General features: G+C 53.7%; 2 protein-coding genes and 1 long non-coding RNA gene across 5 annotated transcripts; 1 reads left to right on the forward strand and 2 right to left on the reverse strand.

Moving 5' to 3' along the window:
• Nucleotides 1–7,715: 7,715 nt before the first annotated feature.
• Nucleotides 7,716–14,247, reverse strand: Rin1 (Ras and Rab interactor 1). 2 transcript variants are annotated; one of them, XM_013115063.3, is made up of 11 exons: nt 14,203–14,247; nt 13,751–13,907; nt 13,469–13,649; nt 13,264–13,378; nt 13,103–13,175; nt 12,856–12,947; nt 11,980–12,720; nt 11,441–11,746; nt 11,047–11,178; nt 10,767–10,918; nt 7,716–10,024 (listed from the first exon to the last, which is right to left on the reverse strand). In XM_013115063.3, exons 2-11 carry the CDS (start codon nt 13,903–13,905, stop codon nt 9,575–9,577), a joined length of 2,397 nt encoding a protein of 798 aa, XP_012970517.1. In that variant the 5' UTR covers nt 13,906–13,907; nt 14,203–14,247; the 3' UTR covers nt 7,716–9,574. The 2 variants fall into 2 exon arrangements, with proteins under 2 accessions (XP_012970517.1, XP_040605780.1); XM_040749846.1 differs by lacking the exon at nt 14,203–14,247 and having other exon boundaries at nt 7,716–8,853; nt 9,732–10,024; nt 13,751–13,905.
• LOC110340802 lies at nt 12,227–16,891 on the forward strand. Its single transcript, XR_002382621.2, has 3 exons — nt 12,227–12,339; nt 13,824–13,916; nt 16,685–16,891. It is a non-coding gene; the product is annotated as an uncharacterized LOC110340802 (long non-coding RNA).
• Brms1 (BRMS1 transcriptional repressor and anoikis regulator) lies at nt 14,744–23,232 on the reverse strand. Of its 2 annotated transcripts, XM_013115083.3 has the most exons (11): nt 23,064–23,232; nt 22,014–22,119; nt 18,899–19,100; nt 18,725–18,815; nt 18,433–18,560; nt 18,224–18,303; nt 18,050–18,146; nt 17,420–17,512; nt 16,016–16,080; nt 15,562–15,601; nt 14,744–15,237 (listed from the first exon to the last, which is right to left on the reverse strand). In XM_013115083.3, the coding sequence occupies exons 3-11, from the start codon at nt 19,035–19,037 to the stop codon at nt 15,230–15,232; spliced, it is 741 nt and encodes a 246-aa protein (XP_012970537.1). In that variant the 5' UTR covers nt 19,038–19,100; nt 22,014–22,119; nt 23,064–23,232; the 3' UTR covers nt 14,744–15,229. The 2 variants fall into 2 exon arrangements, with proteins under 2 accessions (XP_012970537.1, XP_005064084.1); XM_005064027.4 differs by lacking the exon at nt 22,014–22,119 and having other exon boundaries at nt 23,064–23,231.
• Nucleotides 23,233–23,266: the final 34 nt, after the last annotated feature.

Below are 23,266 nucleotides of genomic sequence, written 5' to 3' on the forward strand. Positions count from 1 at the left end.
TTCCCATTACCCACATGGAAGCTCACAACCATCAGTAACTCCAGTTCCAGGGAATCTGATGCCCTCTTTTGACCTCTTCCACACACTAGGCACACATGTAACCCATGTAGTGTAGTGCATACAGTGTTTGCAGGCAAAACACTTATATGCATAAAATAAAATAAAAGTCTTACACACACACACACACACACACACACACACACACAAAAACACACACACACACACCCTTGGCCAGACCCAGCCACTCCTCTGCTCACAACCCTCCAGGGCCCATGTCTCACTCAGCACTCAGAGGTAGCCAAAGTCCCTTCGATGTGATCTGTCTCCAAACTGCTCAGTCCACCCTGTCCCTCTTACTCCCTTGGTCCCTCTGTTGGTTCTAGCCACGCTGTTCTTGTCTGTGCTGGTCTTAGACAATCAGGCACTATCTACATTGAGCTCAGGACCTCTGATTCCACATTCTCCTCTGCCTGGAGCATATTCCTGCAACATTCAAAAGCTCTGCGTTCACTTTCTCAGGACTCAGTTGAGTCAACAGAGTCCCCAGCCCAAACCCCACACAGCTCCTCTCTCTCCCTGTACTTCTCACCCTTACCGATCACTCTCTGTCATGGTGTATGCTTCATTGTTAACTCTCTTATGACCTGAATTGCAGCCAGAATCCCTCACCTGTGGCTGGCATTATTGATACTCAGGGCTAGATAGTAGTTATGAGTGGCTTGTTCTGTGCTCTGGTTTTGACACCAATAGCATCCTTCTAGATGGGATGACAAAATACAGATCTCCAGATTTTGCCAAATATCAGATGCCCAGTGGAGAACCTCTGTCCTGGGAGACTGTGAGCTCCATGGCAGCAGACTCATAGCATTCCCTGGTGTGCCAAAGAGCCTGGAAAGTTACAGGCTTAGTAACAATTTGTTACTAGGGGTGAATGCAGCAGATTAGAAATTTAAGGTAGGTGCACACCTTTTTTTTTGAAGATTTATTTATTACATATACAGTGTTCTACCTACATGCCAGAAGAGAGCACCAGATTGAATTGTAGATGGTTGTGAGCCATCATGTGGTTGCTGGGAATTGAATTCAGGACCCCTGGAAGAGCAGTCAGTGGTCTTAACCTCTGATCCATCTCTCGAGCCCCGGTGCACACCTTTAATCCCAGAACTCCAGTGGCAGAGGCAGGTGGATCTGAGTTCAAAGACAGCCTAGTCTACACAGAGAGTTCCAGGACAGCCAGGGATACACAGAGAAACCCTGTTTTGGTAAAAGAAAAAAAGAAAGGAAGGAAGGAACCCCGTCTCAATAAATGAATGAATGGAAGGGTGGTGGAGGTGGGGACTTGAGTACTGAATGAACACAGAGAATTGAAGAACCTGCTTCCTGAAGACGCCATTGGGAAGCTGGTATTCGCCTGGAGCCAAAGCCCGCTTGCTTGCCATACTTGATAGCTATTCTTTTAATATAGGGCATTCCTGGTGGTGTGCTTGTCTTTTTGTAGATGGGGAAGCTGAGGCTTTGAGAGTCTTAGAGGGAGTTAGTGGCAGGGCTCAGACTAGAACCCAGGGCTCCTGCTTCTCACTCTATTTGCACCTGTGGTACTTTCCGAGCAGAGGTATACCAGGAAGATGGGCTGGCTAAGCTCTGGGGTCAGAACTCAGACAGGTTTGTAGGAGGCAAAGGACTTTCCTGCCTGGCCTGGAGAGGGGAATGGTGAAGAGCAGAGACAGAATATCAGGCAAGGAGGAGAGGCCTGGAGGCTGGAGCTCCACTGAGGATGCCATGGGAAGAGAGTCATGGCGAGGAAACTCCGTGGTTGGTGGATGGGGGGTGGAGGGATCCAAGGCCAGGGACCAGTTAGGAGGCTGTTGCAATCATCTGGGAAAGGGAAGGGATCTGGCTGAAGAGCTGTGCTTCAGGGCGGGTCGGGCTGGGGGAGGCAGCCTCTGGAGGTTCCTTGGGGGCGGTTCTGAGCTTGGTCCAAGGGTGTGGTGAGCCCAGTCATGCTTCGGGCAATGGCCAGTGCTGGGCGTCTGAGAAGAGGTTCTAGGATGTCGGGCAAGTGGGTGGGTCAGACCAGAGGTCAGGACCCCAGTTTCAGTGGGGCGAAGGGTTGGGGGAGCAGGCAAAGACAGTAGAAGGAAGAGGGTCAAAGGCCAACTTCCAGATGTACTGGTTAGGCCCACTCTAAGTGGAGGAAGCCAAAGCACCATAAGGGGCTGAGAAGCAGACGAGGGAACACCTCTGGCTTCAACAAACATAAAGGTTTGGTGGATCAAAAATAAGAGTTGGAGACATATTTAGGTGTCCAGGTTGGGTGTTCAGCCCTCCCCCAGGTTGAGAGAAGTGGGGTAGAGGTCGCCTAAGAACTTTCTTTCCTAGTTTGAATGGGGAATACAATGAACATAGCACCAAGGTTCTGGAGATCAGGCGCTAGAGAGGGGCTGGCTTGAGTTTTCTTCTCCTGCTGTTCTGGTTCAGTGTGATTCATGTCGGTTCACCCCTACTGGAGAGAAGATGCTAATTGATGTGACAAATGAGTAAAGCTTGGCGGGTGGATATGTGAATGGACGCATAGGTGAATGATGGATGGATACACAGGCAGATGTTGGATAGACATACATATGGGTGAATGATAAATGGCTATGTACGTGTGTGGGCACACAGATAGATGTCAGGGACATGGGCTGACACACACAGCTGTATGAATGAATGCATGAAAACAAGGATGGGAGGAAGGGAGGAATGGAGGAAGGAGTTGGGCAGATGGATAGGCCAATGCATGTATGTGTGTATGTTTATATGTACGTATGGTAAGTGGATAAGGCAGATAGGCAGGTAGATGTATATGTGGATTTTTTTTAGAAAAAAGTCTCATGTATCCCAGGCTAATTTCAAACTTACTATGCAGCCAAGGATGACCTTGAATTTTGTATCTTTCTGTCTTCACCATCAAGTGCTGGGATTATAGGTATTCACCACCTGGCTTATAAAACATTTAGATGCATGGGTAGGTACAGCATGTAAGCAAAGGACATATACAGGATATAAAAAGGCTGCCTGAGTTCTCACTTCCAATCAGCTTCATGCACGGCATGCTGAGACTGGATCTCTACACCGTGCAGGAAACTGCCCAAGACAGGGACAGCTTGCGTCACCACTGCAAAGAAACAACCGGGGTACATCCCCACACAGCTGTGCTCCGCTGGGGCCTTAGGCCAGTGTATCTTCCTGGCTGGCCCAGGGGTGGGTGGGTGACAGGGTGCACCATCTCAAATTCTGTTCACAGTGGGAGCCAGAAGGCTGGGTCTTCCTGTTGTGATAGTGGTCCACACGGGGGGTGGCTCTGCATATGAGGGGCATGGAAACAGAAGCCCATAGTCTCAGGAAAACTTGTCCAGGAAAAGCAAAAGGAAGATGATTTGGGATGCAATGTGTAGGCCCAGAGGGGAAGGGGGAAGGTGGCCTAAAGAATGGCTGGCCCAGAGAGGGGCCCCAAGGAACGGCTGGGTGGGGGGACCGGGTGAGCTTGGGGGCGCCCCCATCCTGAAGAGCCTTGGCATGCTGGTCCGCTGAGCCAGCACATTGCTTTGTGTACAAATCACCTCCTTCCCTTGTCTCTCTCCATCCCCACCCCCCACCTCAGTCCCTGTCTGAACTCATCTCAAACCACCCCAGCTCTCAGGCCTCAGGAGGAAGGGCTGAAACAGGGTGGGAGGCACCCAGTCTTGGGTGGGAGCCAAGGTGGGTAGGTGGGAGAGGGTTACCCTGGGCAGCAGTGGAGAAGGGAAGGGTACATTTTCCACCTCCTCCCCTCCCCACTATGGGGGCCACACCCTTTGTGATTCTGGCAAGAGAGCCCTGCAGGGAGGGGGTCATGCTGCTGGGGACAGGATGGGTGGGAGACAGAGGGTTGGAGAACTCAAACTGGGAAGAAGGGGTGTTGGCTCTCCTCAGCATCCCTGAAGCCAAGAATTCTGACAGCTGGGGGTAGCTGAGGGTAGAGCGGGGGCTTGCATGCATGTGGTTGCAGGACAATGTGTTTGCAAGCATGGGCATGTGCACACACATATATTTGCACAGCCTTTGCATGGCTGTACATGTGCACAGCTGGGTGTCCCAGCAAATTTACACCTGTGCCCACAGCTGCGAGTGAAGCAAATGGCTTCGTGGACTGTGCAGTCTAATGGCTTCGTGGACTGTGCAGTCTGGGTCCAGCTGGGAGTCCAGTTCTCTCTCCTAGCAGATGTCTGGCCTGAACATCTGGCCACATCTGCCCTCAAGAAAAGGAATCCTGGAACCTGTGTCTCAGCAAGAAGGGCCAGCCCTGCCTGAGTTGTGCAGGCAGCCCCTTCTGAAGCCCGTGCAAGGACACCTGTGGGTGTAGGCTCTGTGCTCAAGGGAGGATCAGCTTGGCCTAGTTTGCTGAGGGCTTTTCTAACTTCAGTCCCCACTCCTAGGATCTCACCCCAACCTCACATACCCCAGGCCTGGGCAAGCAAGGTGACCGGCCCCACCGTCACAGGGACTAGTTTGAGCCACGACCTTTCCCAGTCTCCCTGACCTCTGCCACACCCCTGCTCTGGAACCTTCTCCAGAGGCTCTTTCCCTTCTTTCTCCAACTCCTCTTCTTCCTGCCCCTCACCACCCCCAGGACCCCTGCCTCTCTCTGTCCCGCCTAATTCTTCTCTTTTTCCTCTGTCTGGGGTCTCCATTTCTCATGTTGGCCTTCCTGGGTCTCCTGCACTAAGAAGTGTCCCTTGTTGGCCTGGGGTCTGTCTCTGCGTCCAACTCCCTTCTACACCTCCCACCCCTCCCCATCTATTTAGCGGTGTCTCGATCCTGCCACCACCCCTGGGTGGTCTAGCCTCCCTCCTCTCTCCCTGCTCTGTATCCTGGGGGCTGGCTGGGGTGGAAGCCAGGTCTGGGGTCTGTGTGACCAGGCCAGGAAGGAGAACCCGAGCAGACATGATATTTACGTTGGGACTTCAAAGTGGAACCCAGGCTGCGGTGGGGGTGGAAGGGGCTGGCAAGCAAAAGCCAGACTGAGGTCAGTCCATGCTCCTCCCCAGTGAGGGTCTCCTTGGTGACACACACCTCCCCCGTGGGACACCAGACCCAGAGTAGGGATGGAATGGGCTATTTTGGTGCAGAGTTCCAAGAAAGGCACTTCCTGTACCCTCACCCTGCCCCCATCCTTTCTTCCTGTCGCCCTGCAGCTGGTCTGGGCAGCTTGGTCCCCCCACCTCCTATAAGCATCCCTCAGTTGGGAACACAAGGAATTCTGGGGATGGCAGGAGCAAAGGGCTCAGTTTCAGCAAGAAAACATCCGAGGCACTGGGGGCAGCCCATGCATTCTCTCTTTCTGGCAGAGGTTTTGCCTGGCAGGGCAGGGCAGCATGGGTCTGTAACCCTGTCAGCCCCATGCAACGGGACCAGGCAAGTCTAGCTTTTCCCGACCTTTAAGAGTCCACCAGTAGACTGCCAGCCTGAGCCTGGAGGATCCAAGATGGACTGTGAAGGTCACCTCCCCAGCTAAAGACATCCAGCTGCTAAGGCCAAGGAAGGTTGCAGGGGGCGGGGGTGGAGGGGTGTTTCCCAGCCTGGAAGGCAGGGCTGATTGTCTCATCCTCGGTTCAGCAAAGGGGCCTAAGTCTCACCCAGGGGGTACCCTTCAGGAAGGGCCACCACCACCACACTTGGATCCAAAGCCCACTCAAGCCCCCAGAGCCCCAGCTCCTGGGCCAGTGCCGGTCCCCATCCTCCATCCTCCAGCTCCTCCTGTGAATCAGGCTGGAATCTGATGAGCTCAGGCTGCCCCGCCCAGCCTGTCTGTCTCAGCTCTTGCCTAGCCCGTGAGGTCACCACACCCTTGCAGGGGTCTTCTCAGCAATTCAGTTTCCTCAGGAGGCCCACGGGGAAGGAGGGGGTAGGCCAGATATTAGGAGATTGGGGTTGGACCTCCTGTTCATGCTCCAAAGTATTAAAACGTGGTGTGTGTGTGTGTGTGTGTGTGTGTGTGTGTGTGTGTGTGTGTGTGTGTGTGTGTTAATTTCCAGGGCTTAGAATAGGAAGCAGAAGCTGTAGTTACATTCATCCAGAACATGGATGTAACTGTACTGGAGATGTGTTGGCACTTCTGCACAGGTAGGCCTGGGTCCACAATCCCCATGTATGTCCTAGTGGTGTCTGTGCTGTGCTATCCTTGGTAGTGCCTGGCACTGTTGTGTCCACTGGGCTAGCAGTATCACTTTGCATTGGAATGTGGGTCAGTGTCACTGTGCTCTAAACTGTGGGTGTGAACACTGGTCATAGGGCCACAGTAGGATGCTAAGGAGGGCAGGTCAGAGTGAGTATAATGACTGCCATTCACTCCACCCCTCGGACCACCCCACAGGCCCTGTTCTGGCCCAGTTGGACCCTAGTATCTGGCCCAGGCTGCCCTTTCCTTACTCTACTCCTGACACCCTTTCAAGCGATGCCTGGTGGTCTTCTGTCTCCAGTAGGGTATTCATTCCATGGGATAGCAACAGGGAAGAAGAGCCCAGTGTGCAGCTGAAATGCGGCATGCCCCTTGGTAGAAGTGGTGGAGAATGTGCCACCCCGCAGACAGACAGGACGGGGTTCGGTGAGGTCTTCCCGGATCTGCCATTCTGCATCACTCCACATATTTCTTTACAAGTGCCAGTTCCGGCCCAGGCATTGTTCTAGGTCCTTGAAGGCCTGCTGGGAAGAAGCCAGCATGGCTCTGGCATGCTACTGGGGAAGACAGATAATAAACAAACTCACACATGCAACTGCCCTGACTTTAAAATGGCAAATGCAACATTGTCAAGCAAGGAAATAACATGTCTGCTTTCGAGACGCCCAAACCAGTGTTCCCATCCTGCACTGCAGCAGTGGTCACCGGACAAGGCACAGCACATCTCAGAGCCTTGACTTCTAGGACATAGAAGATGGTAGGAATGGTAGAGTTCCCTGGAATGCAGCGGTTCACGGTTACTTGGAATTGTCTCTAAAGCACAAAACCCACACACCCTTTTTTTTTTTTAAAGATGGGGTCTTACTGGCTTCCACTATGTAGCCAAGGATAACCCTTCACTCCACACTCTTGTTTAGCTCCCCGAGTGCTGGGATTACAGATGTGCTCTGATGCCTGACTTTGATTGTTGGGAGTATGATTAAATGATTCTCTCTGGAAGGTATATGTTGAGTTTTCTGTCCTGTAACAAGCCACTTTCCTGAAGAAGGCCTCAGGTTCCTTGTTTGTAACATGGAGACATTGGGAGGAAAAAAATAAGATGGAGACACCAGTATGACTGTCATCTTACCACCAACCCCGCTTGGTTAGTCTTCCATTGATCCCAAATTGTGCTCATACTGACTTGGCCTGGATTGGTAGGTGATCAGAGTAAAAAAAAAAAAGTTCAGATAGCAGGCAGGACCCAGAAGTGCTTCTTTAAGCCGTAGCTGGATCCACACTGAGCCCAGAATTAGAACTGTGCACAAAAGGCAGGGTCTGTGGATGTCCCAGAGACCTGGTTCCCATGGGACCAGCTTCGTATCCTGCCCACGGGGTCTCTGATCATCCTTTGCAGACATTCCAGGTCCTTCCCCTGGGACCGCACGCCACACGTCCTGTGTCTCGTTCCCAGAAACAGCTTTCCTGCCCTACCCTACCCCACCCCAGTCCCTTACTGCTAGTTACCAAGCTTCAGTCAGTGGACACCATTTATTGAGCACCTGATAGTACTCCATCCTATACAGAGCGTTGTGGGGAGGGAGGACATAGCATGGAATAAAGGGCCATGTTGCTCAGGGCTGTGAAGTCCCAGCAACCCTGTCTGTGCCTCTGGGTGGTAGAGAGGCACAAGGAGCTGGGACACCCTCCCCCTCCACCCCATATGGGACACCAGATGGACTTGCCCCTTCTCCCACACTCTCCCCTACTAGGGAGGCATGAAAGTGGGGAAGGAAGGACACTCGTGGCCTAGTGACTACTTTGGAGCCCTACACTGGCTAAATGTGGATTGGAAAGTCAGGGTCCACGCCTCTGCCTCTTTGTTGTAATGTGACATGTGAGCTGGTGTCCTCGTGCTGGTGTCAGGAGAGCGCCTGAGACTGGAAGCAATTCTTCCTAATAACCTCTGACTATGGTGGCGCACGCCTTTAATCCCAGCACTCAGGAGGCAGAGGCAGGCAGATCTTTGTGAGTTCGAGGCCAGCCTGGTCTACAAAGTGAGTTCCAGGACAGCCTCCGAAACAATAGAGAAACCCTGTCTCGAAAAAAAAATCTCTGACTGCAAGTGGGCTCCACCCTGCATTTCCCAGGCTGTCAATAACTGTAAGGGTGTAAGGCCAGTGACAGCCTACACTGTATGGCTCTTAAATTCTCTTTATCCCCACATACACACACACACCCGGGGTGTGGGTGTGGGTGTGGGTGTGGGGAGAGTTGTCACCCTCTGTAGCGTCTTAGGCTGTGCATGCCCTCTTGTGGCTATTGGTGGAGATTTTCCTCTGCTCAGATTTGCAGCGGCTTCCCTCTGGCAGCCCTGGCCTTGAGGGGATAGTTTGTTAAGACATTTTGGGAATTACCTGCAGTAGGGCCTGCAAGCTATATGCTGTGCCTTATGATCCGGCATTTGCAAGAGCCCCAAAAGAGGAGTACAAAGACAATGTTTGCGGAACACCTCTCTTCTGGAAACTTCTCTTCCTGCTAGTGGGAATTACTTCTCAGGGTCCAGTTTCCCAGAAATACTGAAGTGCCTCACTAGACTTCTGATCTTGAAAAACGGCCGGAACATAGGTGCTTTCTCTCTTGTGACCTGACCTCCAGGGCAGTCTCTGGACTGACTGAGGAAGAAGACACAGATGAGGCCTGCCTGGTGTGGCCAGGACCCTAAGGAATGATGTGGCCGCTAACACCTGTCCTTTCCTCCCTTTCCCCTGCCCAGTCTTTGTTGCCAACTATCCACGTGGGGCCTGGATCACCAGAAGCCCTGCAAAACAGTGCTCATGCTCCTCTTCGCAGACCAGGAAGAGCCCTTGGGGTGCTCACGCCCCTCTTTGCAGACCAGGAAGAGCCCTTGGGGTGCTCACGCCCCTCTTCGCAAACCAGGAAGAGCCCTTGGGGACCTTGGCTATTATTCTACCACCGCCCTGGCTCTTGGAACCAGGAGAGACCAGGATTGTTCAGGGTCTGGAAACTCCAGCAACACACCCTGTGCCCATGGGCAGCAGGAGAGGCAAAAGCAGCCAGGAACACCCTCCTCCTATGCTGGAGTTGGCCATTAGATGAATTTGCCCCTTTCCAGGGACATTTATCCCTGTGGGCTCGGGAGGAACACAGGCCAGGGGCCTTGGACACAGGGTCTTGGAGTCTTCTAACTCTCTTAACTTTGCCCTAGTCTATGTGTCCAGCCCCTGTTTCCTAGAAGGTGGACTCATGAAGATCAGACAGAGGTGGTGGCAGACACAACAGAGAACTGGGTGTGGGTGGCGAAGGAAGCTTGGCAGCTGGGAAGGGCAGATTCAGGCTCCTGGAGGCCCAGGTCACCCTCTCGGCTCTTTCTGGCTACTCTTCTGCAGCCTGGCTTCCCTCTACCCTTTGCTCCTCTGGTTGTGCATGAGCTCCTCTGGCCTGGTGCCCGCCTCCTCGGGCACCAGTTGTCTCTGACTCTCCCTCACTCTTCAGGCCCCCTTTCTCCTCCTCCCACGCTCCCGCCTCTTGCCTCTCACTGCCTGTCTTTGCCTTTTCTGTTGCAGCCCCCTGGGTCTCAGGCCTCTCTGCTCGGCGGTAGATGAGGTAGCCAGTTGCAGGAAGCCCCTGGGCCAGGGCTTCAGGGGGCAGGCGGTGGTAGCCCTGGTCCTTGTAGAGGAAGAGGCCGAATGCGTCAGGATGGGTCACTCGGAACTTGGTGGCACAGAGTTGGCTCAGGGTGGCAACTGAGGACCCTGGGGGCACAGCCAGGGTTTTGGAGGTGCAGCCTGTGCTGGGGTCCTGGTAGGCCACTCGGAGGAGGTGCTGTGCGGAAGACAAGAACAACTCCTCAGCTATGCCTGGTGGCTCCCTCCAAAGCAGAAGGCTGAAGCTGTGCAGGGATGGGAGGGATGGGATGGGGTGAGCTCCAAGGGGACACTAGGGCAGGGAGAAATGGGTGTGGGCAAGTGGTATAGTTGCAAGACCAGCCCAGAGGGAGCCTCAGAATCCTGAAAGGGCGCCCAAGGGACAATCTTTCGTTCCTGGGGCTAATTACTTCGCATTAACCTAACAGTCACCAGTGCATCTAACCTTCATGGCGGCCCAGGTGCCCATTTTAGAGATGAGAAAACCAAGGCACGGGGAAAAGTGACAGAGTTGGGACAAGGCTGGGGTATGGTGACAAAGTCTGGATTCATAGCAAGACTGAGGTTGAAGTTCAAGGTAGTGCACCCTGGCCAAGGCCCAAACGGGACACAGACAAGGAAGGTAAAACTTTTATTATTATTGGGGCCAAGAAGTTCTCACGCTCCACCTCAGTTTCTACCTCCTTACTGTAAAATGGGTCAAACAATGCTCTACTTCAGAGTTTCTGTGAATATTCAAGCAGGCTACCCTGGAGCTCAAAGCCCAGTGCCTGCTCCAGGAAGCACATTCCCTGCGAGGGCTGCTTAGACGGGCACCTGTTTCTATCGGAGGCTGATGCGGGACTAGAGGACCTGTGCTGGGTGACGTCAGAGCCTCTCTGATCAAGCCAGTTTGGAGTAGACAAGGAAAGGCCCTTTACCTGGAAGTTGTGGGTGGCCGGCAGGCGGCGCTGCTCCCAGAGGGCCAGAGAGCGCTGGAGCTCCTGTGCTGGGCTGAGTGGGAGAGCGCGGGCCTGGCTCAGGCCACTCAACAAGGCCAAGCTGGCGGAGAGGCTGGTCAGGTAGTAGCCGCCTAGGAAACAGGGCACATAGAATGCAGCTCAGTCTGGATAAGGCGCCCTGCCTTCCTTACTTGCTCAGGACCTACTAGCAACTAAGAAGCCTCAGTTCCACCTAGACAGGAAGTGAGGGGACCCTCACCCTCTCCGGTGAGCAGGGTAGGTTCCAGTAGCTCCGACATGTACTCAGCTTCTAACAGGAGGTCAGGAAGGTCACATTGAGCCAAGACGAGGCTCAGTAGAGGCAGGAACTCATCAGCACCTGCATCCTCCCCTGTGGAAAAATGGGAAGGAGGGAGTTCCAGCCTCCTCAGAGGTCCAACCCCCGACCTAGACAGCGACTCCTCCCCTGCACCTGCCAGACCCCTAGACTCACAGGGAAGAAAGACACTCTACTTTCTAGAGATCCTGAGACGAGGGGGGGGGTTGGATCCTTCTGCCCTCTTTGCATTTCTGGGGGCCTGGGACCTCCTCTGAGAGGGGGCTCAGTCTCTCCTCAGAAAGAGCGGCAGCAGGGAAGGTGGTGAGGGTCATACCCGCCTGGGCTTGCAGGGCTGTGTAGAGCAGCTTGCAGGCCTGCAGGAGCCGCTTGATCTGGGCGCTCGGTGAATAGGTGCCAAGCAGCTGAAGCAGTTTCTGGCGCACCTGCTCTGTCTCCACTGGGTAGGAGAGGCACAGGTGGGACCCAAAGGCTCCAGGTCCCTGGGTCCGGGCCAGGTGGAAGCCCTCTGCTAGGCGGCCAAGGGAACCATCTGAGGAAAGACGGCGCCACAGGCGGGCAGCTAGAAGAGGTCGAAGAGGCTTGAGAACAGAGCGATGCAAGGACTTCTCCAGGACCAGTTCTGTCAGAGGAGAGCAGACAGTCAGCCCAAAGGGGCCTGGAAGAGCAGGAGGCCCTGGTCAAGACAGGAGGTAGGGGAGGGGTGGGGGATGGGATTCACTGCAAAAGTAGTGGGGGAAGGGGGTGCAGGGAAACTAGGAGTACATCATTAGGCACCAAGGCAAGGAGAGAGGTGGATGAGGGAGGACGGAGAGCCAGGAACTGAACCTGTGGAGGCCAGGGCTGGGGCCTTACCAAGCCTCTCCGGTGGTAGCAGCTTCTCAGGACCCAGCTCTGCACTGAGCATGGCCCGGGCCCGGCTTAGGGCCTGGCGGATGCCCTGCAACTCCCGGGGCTCAGGACCAGCACGAACCTGGGTCAGTAGGTCCTGCACTAGCTGACCCACAGCTGTATATCGGTTTTGCATTAGCATTGTGGCTGCCCGGCCCACCTGCCTCTCTGGTGCCAGCAGAGAGCAGAAGGCAGAACTCATGGACCGAAGCAAAGGCCGCCGCTGCCTTGGGCGGCCCAGGCGCGGGGAGGTTGTAGAGCTTCCTGGAGAACCCTCCTCCTCCGAGCTGCTGGGGGAGCCGCAGTCCGCCTCCTGAAGTGAAGGTAGGGGAGGGAGACTCGGGCCGGAAGCAGTCCCTGGCACACGATACCCCACTGAGCTCTCCCTCTGCAGCAGCTGTCGAGGAGGCAGCCTTTCTGTTTGGCTGGAAGAAGTCCCGGGCAGCACTGGGACTGGGGGAGGCGGTACAGCGGGTGGAGACAGGGGGCTGGAGGTCTCTGTGGACACACGCACTTTAAAACTCCTCTTGAATTTCTCACGTTTGGTGGGGCCCAGATCCCCTGGGAAGAGGGGGTTGAAGAAGCAGAGGGCTGCACCAGTGCCCTGGTCCAGCTCTTGAGGGGAGCGAGCCTTCAGCTTGGGTATCGGTGGGGCTTCACTAGGCCTCTGCTGAACCTTGGCGTTAAGGGAGGAACTCCAGAACTCTAGCAATCAGAAACCAATGGGAGCCTCAGAGCTGGCTCAGGAGGGTGCCCACAAAGAAAAAGTTTGATTGCCCTTTCTTCCCCCATTTGGTCTCTATGTGTCCATCTGTACAATGGGCTGCAAGGAACCCTTACCCATGCCCAAATGGGAGATCGCCTCTAGCTCCTTGTGGGTGGCTGCCTGATGAATGGCTCTGGGGAGCCGGAGTGGGAGGAGAAGAATGTCCCTAGGGTCAGAACAAGGAGCAGTCAAGAGCAAGTGGTATTCAGGTGCGGAGGTGGGGGGGTGGGGGTGGGGGGTGGGGCAACACCAGGGAGCAGGGCATGCGGTCATCAGGCACCCACCCGGCAGGTGGACGGGCGGGCAGGTGGGCAGACTCACCTGGTATGGCAATATGCACATATGAGCTGAACCAGGTCCTGGAATATGAGCTCTGAACCCTCCAAAGAGATGCCTGAGAGACACTGGGAGTGAGGCTGCTCTCTGGGGACCTCCCTCCCCCGCCTGTCTCCAGCCCCTTCCCGCCAGGCCAGCCCCCTCACCGCCAGGGCTCTCTTGGATATAGTGGCTGGAGACAAAGGAGGGGCCACTGGCTTCTGGCAGCCGCACACACAGAGCCCGACACTGGTGAGTGTTAGATTTCCGTACCAGGAAGGTCTGCAAGTGGACAGGGTTAGGAGGCTCCATGTCCAGGCCCTTTCTCTCCCACCCTTGGCGGGCCAGTCCTGGAGGAAGGGAAAGACTCACCCCTGGAGGCTCTGTCCTCAGCACGTGCAGTGCGGCTGCCGCGTTCGCCCGCAGCTGTAACCACACCGGCCGGGTGATCAGCAGCCGTTCCCGCAGGCTCACAGTGCGTGCTGGTGGTTGGGACCCACCTGCCGGTGCCCCGCCGGCTTCAGGCGTGTCATACAGAGGGTCTGGAGATGGCCTGGGGGCACACACCCAGACCTGAGCAGCAGTTGGGTTCGGGGCTCCCACCTACCCTGTCTTTGCCAGACCCTCTGTCACTGCCCTCCCAACTTCACTAACTTTTCTTTCTGTTGGTGTCCAGGAACAAAGTTCAGGTTGGCAGCTCCCAAAGGGTGTGCTCCTGTCTCCCCAGGGTCTTCCATGACTGGGAGCTCCTTCAGCTTCTCCTGGGACTCAGGAAGAGAATCCAACCCCCAAGGCACAGGCGTGCACATTCCTGGCGGTGGTGAGTAACACTTCCTGAAGGCGGTTCACCCTGTCACACCCCTCCAGTTAACTCTTGTATGCCCACTCCATGTGGCCAGTGTCCACTTCTTCTATTCTGGGCCCAGCCTTGCAGGGCAGGGGCCCCCTCCATGTTAGTGTCACTATATCAGGGCCTCAGCTGTGAGGGGACCACCTCCATACAGCACTTCCTCACACACAGCCTGCTCACACTATGCAGCTGGGTAGGGAGGAGTTAAGGAGGGCAGACCAAGTTCCCAGAGGCCCAAGCCTCACCCCTGTGTCACCTCAAGAAGTCTGCGGTCACTTGTTCATCGGCTCCTGCCTTGGAGGGGGTCAGCCTTGTGGGAGAGCACCCCCTACTGGTCACAGATGACTCATTCCTGAACCTAACTTGGGTTTTGTGATTTCAGGTTGCTATGGAGAAAGGATGCTGTGTCTCCATGGAAACTAAACCCTTTGCTTAACTGAGGCTCTGGGGGTGGTTCTGACACTCACTGCTAACCAGGGGGGAGTGTGGCTGTGAGGTCGTCAGCACATGGTGCTGCTGCTAGCTGCCTCCCACACACAGGCCTGCCTTGCCAATCTGCCAAGTGACTGGGGCAGGTGCAGACATGACCTGGCCTCCAGGCACGTGGAACAGCCTCTTCTCCACCCAGGCCATGCGCTCACTCGTTTGCCTGTGCCACGTGTAGCCTCCAGCTCTGGGCCAGGCTCTTTTCTAAGTCACAATGTCCCAAATGACAGGGACTCCAGAAGAGTCTGTCCCAGGTGTTCCCCACAAGAGCCCCGATTCCCTTTAGGAGAACAGCAGACACATCAGCCACATCAAGGTCCCAGGATGAGTTTTATTCCACTCTTTAGAATCTGGGAGGCAGACACCAGGAATGGCCCTGAGAAAGTCTGGGAAGCTGCCATCTCCAGCGACAGCTAGGACGGGCAAGACCCCAACATGTTTCTGGCTCCAGTTCCTCCTGCAGTGGCGCCCGGCTCAGTGGTTGGGGGTGGGGGGGCAGGGTTCAAAATCAGGAGGGTTGCTGTTTTGTATGAAGCCCATCTTTATTGGGGGGACACTGAGGAAGTTATTCTCTACGGGGGTGGGGGGTGGGCAGGGATGGAGTCTTGCTTGGCCAGGTCAGCTTCAGGGTCACAGTTATGCAAATCCCAAGGAGAGTGGAGGAGTCCAGGCCAGTGTTGGTCAGGGGATAGCAGTAACACTGGAGAGCTACTAGGCAACCCCCGCCTTAGCAGAAAAATGTTAGTCCTGTGTGTGGTGCCAGCTGCTCCAAGGACCCTCTGAGTAGAGATGCAGGGTCAGGGTCCTAGGGGCAATGGGAAAACTAAAAGGTGAATCAAGAGAACAACCACTCCCCGAGGCCCCGAGGGACATGCCATGCTCCCCTCACCCACAGGGCTTCTTTTCCCTGCCCTCTCTGTCCCGCCCCTGCTGCGGGCTGGCTCCAGTCCACCTTTCTTCTGTGGTGTTGGGGCAAGCACTCTCCACTGGGCCCCCCATTCTACCTTTGCAAATCCTTGTTCCATGCTAAGAGCTTTCCCAGCCTGGTTCCTATTCCCCAAATCCCCACAAAACCCTCATCGTGAGATGAAGCTGTGGATTCTGACAGGGCCACCTCTTTGGTTCTTACCATCTGCTTTTCTCTTCTGAGGGGACACTGCTGCCCTGGCCTGGGTGGAGAGAAGACAGGGCCCTTTAGGGTCTGCTTTAACTTGCTGACACTGCCTCCCCACAGCCCAGGGTGAAAGCTGCTGAGTCAAATTGCATGAAATATAAAAAACTTCCTACACCAAGCTCCGGGGCCTCTTTTCTCAGGGGCCAGTCTAGCAGCTTCCCTCTCCATCAAAGCTGCCAGGACCGAGGGCTAACCAGAACACACCCTTTCCTCAGGTCAGTCTAGGCAGGAGGACTACAAACAAGCTACCACAAAGTTGGTACCAGGGCTGAGGCAGATGTTTGCTCAGGGGCAGGCAGAGAACTAAATACTCTCAGATACCAGAGCTGGCATGAGTGTGTGAGGGGTGGGTTTGAGGGGTGGGTGTGTGGCAGAGCAGGACGGGGGGAACAGGCAGTAATGGACCTACCTTTTTGATAGCTGTCCAGTCTTCCAGGATATCGATCTCCTGCAGCATGTATACGATGTATGGGCCTGCACAGGGGTCAAGGAAAGAGGATGACAACAGGAGAATGGGACAAGGCTCCACAGGTGGCAGCACCACCCACCTCCTGCTTAGGGGAGGTGGTACATGGGTGGTGTGGAGGGGTGACAAAAGCCTTATTTTTTGAGACATAATCTCTCTATGTAGCCTTGGCTGGCCTGGAACTCTCAGAGCTGCCCACCTCTGCCTCCTGAGTACTGGGATTAAAGGCATGTGCCTTTACACTCAGTAAGACCCTGGGCTTATATTCCACATGGAGGGAGGCTCTCTCAGCCTGGACACATGGGGGAGGGCCTAGGCCCTGTCCGGGATGATATGACAGACTTTGGAGATCCCCCATGAAGGGCCTCTCTGCCTGGGGAGAGAGGAGGGGGGATGACATGGAGGGTTGGTGGGGGCAGGGGAGGAGGAGAGAGGGAGGGAGCTGGGATTGACATGCAAAGCAAGCTTGTTTCTAATTTAAATTTAAAAAGTGGGGGAAAAAATAGACCCTGGGCTTAATCCCAAGCTCCACCACCTGCCTCAGGGACACTAGTTCTTGGTGAGTGTGGGGACTGTGTTGGGCATGAAACCTTACCCATCCCCCTCACACAGTTTTTCCAGATCAGCTGACCAAGTCTCATCCCATCCTAAGGGGTCCTGCTCCTGCCGCCTTGTCTGGCTCTGTCAGGAACTGGCTCACTGGACCCTTCCTCATCTAAATGTGGATCCTGGACTCTTCCCTCCTGATAGCACACTGTGCTCTGATCTGAAATCTACTTTTACCCATAATGGCTCAATAAAATCTCCACTCCACCTCTATCCTGAGGTAGTCCCAGGGCTGACACTTGGATGTAGAAGACCTCAGCCCAGTGCTGTTCTGTGTAGCACAGGAGGGTCAAAGACAGTGAGTTCCCTGTCTCACTGCTCAACACAGAAGAGAACACATGCGTAGGGCTGGGGGCTGGAGGCCAGGAGGGACCTCAGAGGACACAGCATCTGACAAGACACCACTGTGCAGACAAGCAATAGTCCCAGAAGAGTTGAGCAAGGCCTGAGACAGCATGGGGCCAACACCAGGACATCGAGGGAAAGACAGAAGACTTCACAGGCTGATCCTTTCTCAGGAAATGACTAGGAGTCAGTGAGCTTAGTTTTCTGTTTCTCTGGGGTCCACTGAGCTCCAGAGGACCTGGGATACAAAAGAAAATCCTGAAAGCTGGACATTTCATGTGACACCAAATGACCATAAATGATTCTAGTTTGACTCTGTCCCACACAATCTCACTTCCCTGAGCCCTGGGCCTGCCTTGTCCTGCCCAGTTTCAGGCGACTTGAGCGGAAGGATACCAGAAACGAGGGGTGCCTTCTTCCTCTTGCTGGGTGGCAGTGAGTCCCAGGTCTTTGAGCTGCCTCTGGCGTGCAGTTTGTCATCCCACCACTCTGTGCCCAGAGACTCAGAGTCAGGATCAGGACAGGGACCCACAGGTAACCCCCACCATCCCTGTGGCTTCACCATGGACCAGCCTGGCCTCCCCTCCTCTCCCCATCACCACCAGAGCAGTGGCCCCAACCTTAGGCTTGAGGCTGGTGGCCTCTTGGGACAACTCAGGTCCTTACTGCACATCGGTGCAAGTCTGCGAAAATGACACTGCCCTTCGTGATTAAGTCCCAGTTTTTCCATTTGCTTAGTAGACAGGATGAAGGTAATTCCTGAACCCCATGTGAACACAGATGCCACCATTATGGAGAGGACTATGTTTTTTTATATGCATCCATGTGTCAGCTGGATAACCCCCATTTTAAGCCAATCTGCTTGAGTCCCCACTATATGTGGAATACTGAGCTAGACCCTTTCCTGAAGACTCATTCCGTCCTCACAGGGACCCCAAGAAGTGGGTTGTTTGACTCCCCTTGTGCAGCCTGGGAAGCTGAGCTCCAGGGGTGGGGAGGTACTGCAGGATTGGGCCCTCGCCTCACCAGAGCTGATGTCTAGGCTCTGGCGGTCCTCCTCCAGCCTCTGGATCCGCTCCTGCAGCTCCCCAAGGAGTGTGTCATACAGCAGCAGCTTCTCACTCTGGGAGGGGAGAGCTACTCAGCCAGGGGAATGGCTGGACCTCAGCCTCCCTCCCAGAAGCCCACTTGCCAGCTCACCTCTAGGTGCTGTTTGGCTCCCTGGAGTTCACACTCATATTTATTCCTGATCACATCCAGACAGAAGCCCTTGTAGATTCCTGCAAAGAGGGAGAGGAGATCTGCTTGGCTAGGGGCCCTAATATCCCCCAAAAGGAGATCCACAAGAAAAGGGAGTCAGGGCAGGTGACAGAAAGCTATGGTTCTGGGAGGAAAGGGCAGCTACAGACCTGCCACCTGGATTCGGATCTTCAGGCTCTGCTGCAGCCCTCCTAGAGGCTCTGTATATTCTGGGGCTCTCTCAGCCCCCACTTCCTCCAGTCGTAAACGCAGCTGGCTCAACCGCTCCCGGAACAATCTGGAATTAAAAAGACAGCTGTATCCCTGGCTTCTCCAGCGATCACCTGTCCTCAGGTGAGTGCTTGGCAAACACCTGCTCCCCTTACGCCCCCTCGATTCTCCTTATTATGGGTACCTGCACCCCAGTTGCCCAAAGGCCCACCCCAAGACTTCCAAGCTCACTTCTCTTTCAGCTCTGAAAACTGCTTTTCCAGGTCCAGCATCTCACTGACACACTCACTGCGGCGCCGCTCATAATCTTCGTCATCCATCTCTGAGAGAGAGAGGGGCCAATTAGTGTTGGTGCTGCAGGGGCAAGCTGCTGCTTTTGTGTGTGCCACTCATTGCGGGGCTCACCTGAGCTCTCCTCCTCTGACTCTGTCTGGCTGCCGCTCCGTTCCTCCTCACTCTCGTCCGCCTCTCCATTCATCTCAGCTGCTGAGTCGCCTTCCGCCTCCATCTCTTCTGCCTCTTTGCCTGGAGGCTGGATGGGCATCTGGGCCGTCACTCACCACTGTCCACTATCAGCAGTCAAACTGGGAGTTGGCCAAATATAAGCCTTGAAAGAAATAAGGGGAAGTGACTGTTGTCACCACACTGAACGTATACTTTATAGACCTACAGAATCCTAGGGTGCTTGGGAATGTTGGCCAAGGGTATGGCGTCGCAACAGGAAAGGATTTCCACTGCTGATGGGACTGGACCCAAGCTTCTGAGTGGGTCCTACAAGACCCTTTGTGGACTGGACTTGAACTATATGTCTAACTCCTTCACCCCACTATAGACCAGTTCTCACACTCCTGCCTCATTTCTTTGTCCATGCAATTGCCTACAATGTGCTCAGTTTTTCTTCCCAGTAGTCTCATAATTCTCCAGCCTTTCCCTGTGTTCTAGATCAAATCCTATCATCTGCATCTTCAGCCCCCAGTGTTTCCTTCTCCCTGCGTATCTTCAGCTCCTCCTTTTTGGCCCATATTGGAAGGTTTTTTTTTTTTTTCGAGACAGGGTTTCTCTGTATTGTTTTGGAGGCTGTCCTGGAACTCACTTTGTAGACCAGGATGGCCTCGAACTCACAGAGATCCTCCTGCCTCTGCCTCCCCAGTGCTGGGATTAAAGGCGTGCGCCACCAACGCCCGGCCAGCCAGTGATCTTAATTGCTGAGCCATCTCCCTAGGAACACCAACATCATCTTTAAAAATGTCTGATGCTGGGGATTAAACCCCGATTCTTTTTGGTTTGTTTTTTTCAAGACAGGGTTTCTCTGTGAAGCCCTGGCTTCCCTGGATCTCACTCTGTACATACCAACCTGGCTTTGAACTCCACCTGCTAAATTCAGATTCTTTAAAAAAATTTTTTGGTTTTGTTTTGATTTTTTTTTTTTTTTTCGAGACAGGGTTTCTCTGTGGCTTTGGAGGCTGTCCTGGAACTCACTTGGTAGTCCAGGCTGGTCTCGAACTCACAGAGATCCGCCTGCCTCTGCCTCCCGAGTGCTGGGATTAAAGGTGTGCGCCACCACCGCCCAGCCTTGTTTTGATTTTTTTGTTTGTTTGTTTGTTTTGGAGACAGGGTTTTTCTGTATAACAGCCCTGGTTGTCCTAAAACATGGTCTTGAACTCACAGAGATCTGTCTACCTCTGCTTCATGAGTGCTGGGAAAGATAGCATTTTACTACTGAACTATGTCCCCAGCCTTTTGTGAGAATCAGTCTCCCTAAGTTGCCCAAGCTGACCTCAAACCAGTAGAACCCCTCACTTCACCTCCCAAACGGCTGACATCACAGGGTTACAGGCTCTCACCACCACACTCAGCTAAATCTCTGTTCTATATAAATGACTCAGTCTCAGGTTTTTATTTTGTTTTGGTCAAAGACTGCGGTTTGAACTTGGTTTTCATAAATGTGGAGCCCTAACTACCCAAAGCCCCCAGAATTTCTTAAGGACTTGGACAGAAAGTGCATTCCTATGTGCAAGTTCAGATGTGCTCAGATTTTTCCTAGCATTAAGAAAAAGCAGAGCTGGATGGTGGCGCACACCTTTAATCCTGGCACTCGGGAGGCAGAGGCAGGTGAGTCTCTGTGAGTTCAAGGCCAGCCTGGCCTACAGATGAGTTTCAGGACAGCCAAGACTATCTAGAGAAACCCCATCTCGGAAAAACAAAACAACAAAACCACAAACAAAACAAAAGCTCAGAAAAAAATAAAAGGAGAGAAGTTTGAGCAGGTTGCTAGCATGTATGAGGTTTTTGGGCTCAATTCCCAGGACTAGAAAGGAAAAAAAATAAGAGAGAGCCTGATGTGATACACATATGTACCCCCAACCAGAGGCTGATGCAAGAGGTCTGTAATTCCAGACCATCCTGGGTTAGATAGTGACACTCTGTCTTAAAACAAAAACAAAAGCATGTCTGGAGGTGTGTTCAGTGGTAGAGTTGCTGCTTACAGAGTCAGCTGGACTAGATTCTCTGCCCTGTGGAAGAACAAATACAATTAAAAAAATAAAGCCAGCTGTGGTGGTATAGGCCTGTTATTGTAGCACTCAGGAGGCAGAAGCAGGAGGATTACTACAAATTCAAGGCCATCCTGGTATACAGAGTGAGTTTCAGGTTGGCAATAGCTGGTGAGGCTATGTCAAAAACCCCCAATAAGTAAGCCAGTAAGTGAATAAATAAATGAAACTTGGCCCAGTTTACTTAACTTCTATAGTTCCCCAGGCCTCGTGCATACTTTCGTCCCGATTTTCACCTCCTACTCCTTCAATGTTTGGGTACCCAGCACTCACACTGAAGCTACTCTGGCAGAATTACACAGCAACTTCCTTGTAGCAAATGCCAGCGTTTTTCAGTGCTTGCCTTAGATGGCCTTTCAGAAACATTAAACACTGCTAAGCCTTCCCTTCCCACACCCCGCCCCCTTATCTAATATTTACTAAGCACCTAATATATGCCAGGTACCAACAGTCACTGTGGTAGATGCTAGAGTGTAGTTGTGACAGACAGTCTCTGGCCTCAAGGAAATGACAAGTTCCTGGGAGAGAAGGCAAAGAAGCCTTATAATGGTGTGAAGAGAGTCAAAACTAGGGTGTTATGGGAAAGGCGTCTAGACAGGATCTGGGGCTTGCTGCAGCAGTAACAGCTTCCAGAGGAAGATAGACTAGGTGAGGACGGGGCAGACAAGAGAGGGATCATTTCTGGCAGAGTGAAGAGCAAGTACAAAGACTCAGAAATGCGAAAAGGGGCCGGGCGGTGGTGGCGCACGCCTTTAATCCCAGCACTCGGGAGGCAGAGGCAGGCGGATCTCTGTGAGTTCGAGGCCGGGCTGGACCGATAGCCTCCAAAACACTCCAGAGAAACCCTGTCTCGTAAAAACCAAAAAAAAAAAAAAAAAAAAAAAAAAAGAAAGAAATGCGAAAAGGGACCAATGACATGGGCATGTAAGCTCCCACTAGATCCAGGCTTCAGGAACTCTGTTACCTACTATGGCAAGTGGTTTAGGCTTCGTGTAGTGACTGGTCAGGCAGAAATTCGAGAAGAAGTCTGTCATGGAACTCCCAAGGTCAACCAAAGAGGTAGGGGAGAAACCTCTGCAGAAATAGATTGATCACCTGAGAAAACGAGCCATTCTGGATGCAGATGCTCTCTCTGTCAAGTGGGAGCTTCTATTTCATGCTGCTGTTACTCCTACGTCTCCAGCTATAGTGGGGTAGCCCCCTCCCCCAGCCTTCTTGGTTTCCATCTCCTAGTCTGTCATTTTCATGTCCATCCACCCAGTGAATGAGGGAGTCTCACCAGGGCAGGGGCTGTACTACTGTCTTATTCACCCAGTGCCAGCTCACCGGATGACTGGAGATTTCTAAACACAAAGTAAACAAAATAAACTTTCGCGGTGCAGGAATTGACTTTTACTTCTCTTCCTGGTAACACTACTTAAACTGGTGACCACCGACTCAACTAATTATAACAATGAACCTGCAGGAGAGTTTAGTAGCATTTCCTCCTGCTTTGAAAACCCAGGTCCCTAAAACTGCCTGACTGTTCCCCTTCTCAGGCCTCAGGTTCCCGTGCTGGCAATTCCTTTTCACCAGTTTGTATATGTACTTTCTAAGACGCAGCACGAGTCTTAAAGACCTCCTTCCTCCAGCTGACTCTGATCCTGACTTCGTTAAATGAAGTCCCAACCGTCTCGTTTTAACCCAGGTACAACAAACAGGGGATACACCACCGCTGACGGTTGTAAGAAGTGAAGAGGCGCACTGTAAAGCGCAGTGCACATGCGGTTTCTCTTTACAGAGCTATAAGCACCTCCACAGCAAGCCTCCAAGGAAAGGGATACCCCTCCCTACAGACGCAGAGAACAAACTCACTGCGGCGCTCCGGGAGCATCCAGCCGCGATCCACCCTCGGATTCACCGGGCTGGCCAGGGAACCGCGGCTCGTCTAAGGCCAGCACTAGAGCCGGACCGGTTAAGTCTCTGCTTTGGCTCCCACCCGGGAAGCCCAATGCAGCGCCAGGCGTGACCATACGCACCGTAGGGGCTGGGGCCTCCGGCCTCACGACCGAGACTTTCCGAGAGCTGTCGGACCCAGGCTGTAAACGCCACCGCCGTAGGCCTCCGGGAATGAGCTGCGAAGGTCCCTCTTTCTCCAGGAGGTGCCGACGCTTCCGTGTGCGTCATCAGAAGGCGCCCGTTGCGAAGTTTACAATTGAGCCACTGGTGCTCAGGCATGCCG

The sequence above is a fragment of the Mesocricetus auratus genome, unplaced genomic scaffold, assembly GCF_017639785.1.
Source record: "Mesocricetus auratus isolate SY011 unplaced genomic scaffold, BCM_Maur_2.0 Super-Scaffold_4256, whole genome shotgun sequence".
In the NCBI taxonomy this organism is placed as follows: Eukaryota; Metazoa; Chordata; class Mammalia; order Rodentia; family Cricetidae; genus Mesocricetus; species Mesocricetus auratus.